Below are 6,340 nucleotides of genomic sequence, written 5' to 3'. Positions count from 1 at the left end.
GCAATGTTTGACCATGATTAAGAATTCACTAAAAGAAATCAGAGTCATTTTGAAGACAAAATATTTAACAAATACAGCCACAATGGAACCCCTAACTGATTGCCACAATCATGACATGGACAGCGCATGCGAAGATTGTTATTACTTTAAGAGGATGAACGAATTTGTTGACTACATTAGCACGAAAAAACAGTAAACAAACACATGAATTTACATGTTTCTTTTGGAACATTAACTTTACTTAACCTTTTACATTATACTATATTTACTTTTGTGCAGCTTGGAACATTGACTTTAGTTAATCTTTTACATTGTACTACATTTACTTTTGTCCAGCTATCAACTATATATTATATTCTTATTATACTAATCTATGAAATCACTTACGGTACTCTTTTTTCGCCTAATTAGATAAAAAATAAAGTAACAGAATACTGACAATAACCACTATCAAATAGATTAAACGGACCAATTTTAACTTATTAGAAAACAAAATATACAAAGAACAAAAGATAGCGCCGGTATACCCCTAGTTCCTCTATATAAGGGGTATAGAACTCCAAAGAGAACTCACTCATAAAAAGAGTATCAGGCTCTCATAAAATCTCTAATTTTCTAACCAAATCAGCAAGAGATAGAATGGCGGAGGCTGCTACTGAAATTGCCAAGAAAATGGAGGAAAAGGAGGAGACGCCAGTGACCGTGGCACCAACCAAGACGGTGGAGGCTACAAGTGCCGAAGAAGGGGAGACCAAGGTGACGGTGGCACCTCCTGAAAAGGTTGATGCTACAAATAAACCGGCGGAAGAGGAGGTGAAGACAACAGAGACGTCTAGCTTGTTGGGGAAGCTTGAGGCATACGTGGAGATCAAAGCTTCCGCGGAGCAGTTCCATAACATGTTCACCGCGAGACCACACCATGTTACCAAAGCATCTCCAGGCTACATTCAGGGCTGTGAACTGCACGAAGGAGATTGGGGCAAACCCGGCTCTATCATCTTCTGGAACTACTTTCATGGCAAGTTAACTTTATTATATATTTTTTTCCTTAGGTAACCAGGAGATTTGTATACAAAAAAAATTAAAATTAGGTTTTTGAGCATGTAGCGGCTTGTAAAATATGCAGTGACTAAAAAGGGACGACGAGTCTAGTGTATAGCGAGCGATCTTGGGTTTCACTTAGTATATATGTCGATTCTCAAACTTAAACATTAACTACTAATAACTGTTGTAGATGGAGAGGCAAAGGTGGCAAGGGAGAGGATCGAAGCGGTGGATCCGGAGAAGAACCTGATCACGTTAAGGGTTATAGAAGGTGATCTGATGAAAGAGTACAAAAGCTTCTTGGCCACGCTCCAGGTGACCCCTAAGCATGGTGGGACAGGGAGTATTGTGCACTGGCACCTTGAGTACGAGAAAATTGGCGAGGATGTTGCTCATCCCGAGACTCTCCTCCAGTTATGTGTCGAAATGTCCAAAGAGATCGACGAACATCTCTTGTCCGAGGAATAAAATGTGTGTGTTCCTAAAGTTCTGTATTTAAAATTCAATAAGGGACTAAGAAGCCGTGTCCCAGTTTGTGTGAGATTATAAATGATGAGAGTGTGCCGTGATATTATGTGCGTGTATAAGTGTATACTAAGATCATTTTACGTTGGACGTGGTAACTGCTAGCGATGATGAGGCTGCTAAAATATATATAAGACTATAAGTATGTTATGTTTGCTAATAATAGTATACGTCTGGTTTAACGAATTATTTCCTACCTTTATGCTTCCATGAAGATAAGAAGCAGGCCAGTAGATTAAAAGAACTATTGACACCACCACTGAAAGGTTCTCATCAAAATATTTCACAAAAGGAAAGAAAAAACAGACAAAGAGAGAGAATAAAGTAGGTTCTCAAACTAGCTGTTTTTTTTTTCTGTAGAATGAAGTTGCTGTTGTACCATGTATGATGTGAATTCCTTGAAGAAAAAATACGATTGATAAATATTAGTTATTTGGATAAATACCATGCAATATACATGTTATGCAGAGGGACTTTCAATACATCAACTTGGTGATGCCGCAACTGTTTTTCGCATAATGGGTTTTCAACTGATAGGGCAGAGAAATAATACAGAATCCAAGATCAGGTTTTCTTTACAACAAATAGAAAGAAGATACTACAATATTTTATTCGTGTTACAAAAAAAACAATATTTTATTTAGGGGAACCATAAATTTGAACCAAGTAGTTAAGTCCAAACTAAAATAAAAGGAACCAGAACTTTCATCCCAGTTACTTTCCATTGACATTATTATCGTTCATCAATTATATCCACTTATATTACACATTCATTTTATAATTACATCTACCGATTACTATACGTTACTGGTGATCATATAATGAAATGGCTAAGTGTATTCTCAAAAAGAATACAAAAACATAGCACATGAATTTTTCCTTTTTCAGAAAAAAAGTAGCCCTTCACACTGTCGTTTAATGCCATCATTCGCAATTTGATTAAAGAGCCTTCAAGATTGACTTCCGATATAATTGTCGATATCACTTATGTCGAGGAATCTAGCTACCCCACTAGCTTCCAGACACCTAAATTAACACACATGGAAATCGATTTAATTAGCGTTGTCACAAAAATACATTTTAGCATCAAGTGTTTCTAGTTCGCTGTTAGACCAAATTATCAAAAATAAAGATGAACAAAAAGTTACCGGTCTCTGAATAGACTTGCCATGGAGAGACATCCACCAGGAAGCACTGATTGCATATTGAGAGCAATGTTAGGATTGTGAATGCTCTGCCTCATGTGCACCCATCCATACTCTTCCCCACTCTTTTTGTCCATCTTTTGCCCTGTATTTTTTTTATTAATAATTAAACAGAATATTGGATTTTTTCATCAGATAGAATCTTTGAACAAAGTAAATTACCTGTACATGTGAGCATCAATAGCAGATGGATGATCATTTGAGTCCACCAAGCAACCTTCACTCACCCAATATTCTCCACAAGAATCCAATTCCCATCCTTCTAGTTTTCCTTCCTAGTAACTGTTTTTATTTGTTGCACAAGTCTAAAGCTACCGCCATAACCAATTGGATATCAAATATAACTTTCATACCTCAATGTATTGCCTAAATGTCTCAATGGCTTCAATGCCTTTTGCTTTGGCATCTCTTGGCTCTGACAAAATATTCATCCGCAACCCAGCTGATTCTAATGGTTCCTCGAGATCTTCTATATCAAACTACCGAAACCTTCCTTTGATCCCGTGAGTCTCATTCTCACCATTTCAATCATAATTTTCACCACCATGTATGCACCTACAATGTATGACAGTGTATAAAAAAGAAAACATAAGGAGGCCATATATAACTAATAAACCAATAGGAATAAGAGGGGTTTAGGCCATGATTGTTTGTTTGTGTTTACGTGGAAAACGCATATGGAAATAAACAGTTATGGCCTAAATCAAATAAAGAGTAGTACATAACTAACTATCATCTAAGAAAAGATTCTCTTTAACAGCACCATGTCCTGAAGTTTTCATCATGAGATGACTCTCGATGCCATCTTTGTTGAGCTCTACTCCCTTGTCAATCACGTTTCTATACCGTACTCTGTACAAACAATGTCTCCCTCCTCTCTCTCCGTTATAAACCTAGTCAGAGCATCTCCAATGGTGATACCCTATTAGAGCACCATTAACCCTAACACTCCTAATGGTGTGCTTAATCATTTTTTAGTAATAATTATGTCTTAAGAACCCAAATTAAGAAACCTCTAAATTTTGATCCTCCAATGCAAGTTGCTTATTTTGGGGTGCTTAAAGAAAAAACCCTTTATGAAAGAACCTTAACTCAATGTCACAGTGGCTCCTCGAAGAATCAAGAAGCCAAACCATCCTCTCTAGTCAAGATCCATCAATCTTACTGAAATGAAACCTTCTCGGATCAAAAACTGTTCTTCGGATTCTCTGCAGCAACAGGGTCATTGGTTAGTTACCAATATATCTTAGCGTGGAGTTTTAGCAGAGAAAGAGTGCTGTTGTAGAGAATGGACTTGTCAAAACTTCCTCAACCATCTCCTCAGCTTGTTGTTTTGTTTGTGTTACCATCACTCATAGTGTTGGTTGTTCTTGGAGGAGCTGAGTTATACTGGAGGAAGAAGTATTCACATGTATAACTTCGCACAGTACAACACCTTATGAAAGATGAAACTTTTTTTTATCTTATTAAGTATCAAAAGGAACATACATAAGCTGGTATGGCAAGAGCTGATTTGTGCTTATAAATGGTCAAACTAACAAAGATCAATGCAGAATTCATAAAAAAAAAAGAAACTACCAAAAACCAAACTTCATAGCCATTAAACATGCATCGTCATATGATGATTACCCAGGGACTCCATGATTCAATCCATTCCGTCAAACTCGCCACATTGTCAGAGATATCTTCGATGGTGTCACTCTGCATCGCGGTGACAATCTCCTCCTTGTACCTATCACTTGCTTCTCCAAGCATGACTTGGAAGATCTCGCATTCAATGTTGTTACTTAGCTTGGTACCCGAATAACCCCTCCTGGTTAAACGGTCATACAAGACGGAGTTCTCAGTTTGAAGCACCACAACACGATCAAACCACCGCTCGGGGAAGAAGTCGCAGCCATGGTAGTCCACAATGTTACCTCCTCCTTCCATTATATCTTCAAGCTCATCACACACCTGAATCCAAAAGTCAAAACACAATAAATTGGCTAATAAAGACTCTTCTTCTCACGCAAGCTAATGATTTGAGTGTTCATATGAATTCCAAAGTTTAAGTCAAGATTCGAATTTGAATTGAAATTAGTTTAAAGAGTAAAGCTTTATGATGGCCCAAGTAGAAACAAACAGTTTCGATGGAAAACTCACCAAGTCCTTGTTGATGACGTGACACTCGAACTGATCGTCCCAGCCGTCGTGCAAGTTCTTCTCTTTGACGAGATCTCCGACGCAGATATGCTTGAAGTTTCTGGCTTCGGCTAGAGCAGAAGCCGTCGTCGATTTGCCGGTACCGGGAGTTCCCGTGATCAGTATGTTCGGCTTTTGTCGCCTTGTTCCACTGTTAGCTCCCGCCATTGTTAGTCTTGAAGAAAAATTCAGATTCGCTGGGCTTAAGATACGAAGTTGAAGATTAGGGAGAGAAAGAGAGAAGAGGACTCCTGGTTTCTGAGATAGGCGCGTCTAATGACACGGGTCCACCAAGCACCGTTTCTTCTTCTGCTTAGTTAAGCACCGTGGCTTAGATTAATACATTATTTTCTTTTTCTTTTAATCCAAAAATCACCTAAGCACCTCCCTAAGCATCAGTTTTAATGGTGCTCTTAGAGTTCTTATAAAAAATGTTTTTTGATTTTTAAATTATTATTATTATTATTTTTAGATTAAAAAAAAAGAAATATCAATCAATCGAGAACTGCCACATGTCATGGGGACCCACAAATAGTAAAAGTATTCACTAAAAAACAGTTTTTGTTTAAGGATTTTAAAGATTAAATCCTTAACTTTTGGTTGGATCTACTGATTATTTAATTATTTTTTCGTAAAGACTTCCCTTAAGGATGGCTGTTGCGGATGCTCTTAGGCCCGTACTCGTTCTTGCGTCCGTCACTATTGTACTTCCTATATCAACAATTAAAAAATAGTATTACTAGTCACACTAACGAATCAAATATAAGGATTAACATATAACATCAAAAGTGTAAACCCACCTGGATGTTCTTTAAGCACAATAGCTGACATAAGCGCAATGAGTTTATCTCCGTTTTTAAGATTCCCTTTGTTATCCACAACTCCACTCCTGTCTACATCCGTGTCAAACACAACCCTAGATCCGCTGAATTCTCAAGAACCGTGTCTCGGGTGCGTGACATTGGCAGTCTTGTCTTCAGGATTAGGAATACGATTAGGAACACGCTGTCCGGGTTAAGGATGTTTCTTTACATGTATTCGTATGATCGTATAACCCTCTTTATATACAAAACCTTAAGAATAAAAACGACAGAAAAAAAAAACAAAACACTCGAACAAAACATTTTTTCAACAGAATGGGTTTCTGCTTCTCCAAGTCACAAACACACGAGATCCCAATCTCCTCTTCTTCCGATTCTACTCCTCCTCATCGCTACCAACCTCTCCCTAAACCAACAAATCCTCAAACCCAAACCAGTACTTTCCCCACCACTCCCAAACCCAAACCGGCTCCCCCACCTTCCTCCTCCGGTTCTCAAATCGGTCCAATCCTTAACCGACCAATGATCGAGCTCTCAGCTCTCTACGACCTCCACACAGAA

The 6,340-nt window shown here is 38.1% G+C and overlaps 2 protein-coding genes and 1 pseudogene across 2 annotated transcripts; 1 reads left to right on the top strand and 2 right to left on the bottom strand.

The window, feature by feature from the left end:
• Positions 1-567: 567 nt before the first annotated feature.
• LOC106300684 (MLP-like protein 43) lies at positions 568-1,667 on the top strand. The gene is made up of 2 exons (XM_013736886.1): positions 568-1,018; positions 1,235-1,667. Exons 1-2 carry the CDS (start codon positions 640-642, stop codon positions 1,510-1,512), a joined length of 657 nt encoding a protein of 218 aa, XP_013592340.1. The 5' UTR covers positions 568-639; the 3' UTR covers positions 1,513-1,667.
• A 775-nt stretch (positions 1,668-2,442) lies between these two features.
• Positions 2,443-6,169, bottom strand: LOC106298097 (annotated as a pseudogene).
• LOC106298479 (adenylate kinase isoenzyme 6 homolog) lies at positions 4,249-5,266 on the bottom strand. Its single transcript, XM_013734613.1, has 2 exons — positions 4,920-5,266; positions 4,249-4,730 (listed from the first exon to the last, which is right to left on the bottom strand). The coding sequence occupies exons 1-2, from the start codon at positions 5,124-5,126 to the stop codon at positions 4,389-4,391; spliced, it is 549 nt and encodes a 182-aa protein (XP_013590067.1). The 5' UTR covers positions 5,127-5,266; the 3' UTR covers positions 4,249-4,388.
• Positions 6,170-6,340: the final 171 nt, after the last annotated feature.

Source organism: Brassica oleracea, chromosome C6, assembly GCF_000695525.1.
Source record: "Brassica oleracea var. oleracea cultivar TO1000 chromosome C6, BOL, whole genome shotgun sequence".
NCBI lineage: Eukaryota > Viridiplantae > Streptophyta > Magnoliopsida > Brassicales > Brassicaceae > Brassica > Brassica oleracea.
Note: the sequence above shows the minus strand (reverse complement) of the source record. Positions and strands in the feature narration are given on the sequence as shown.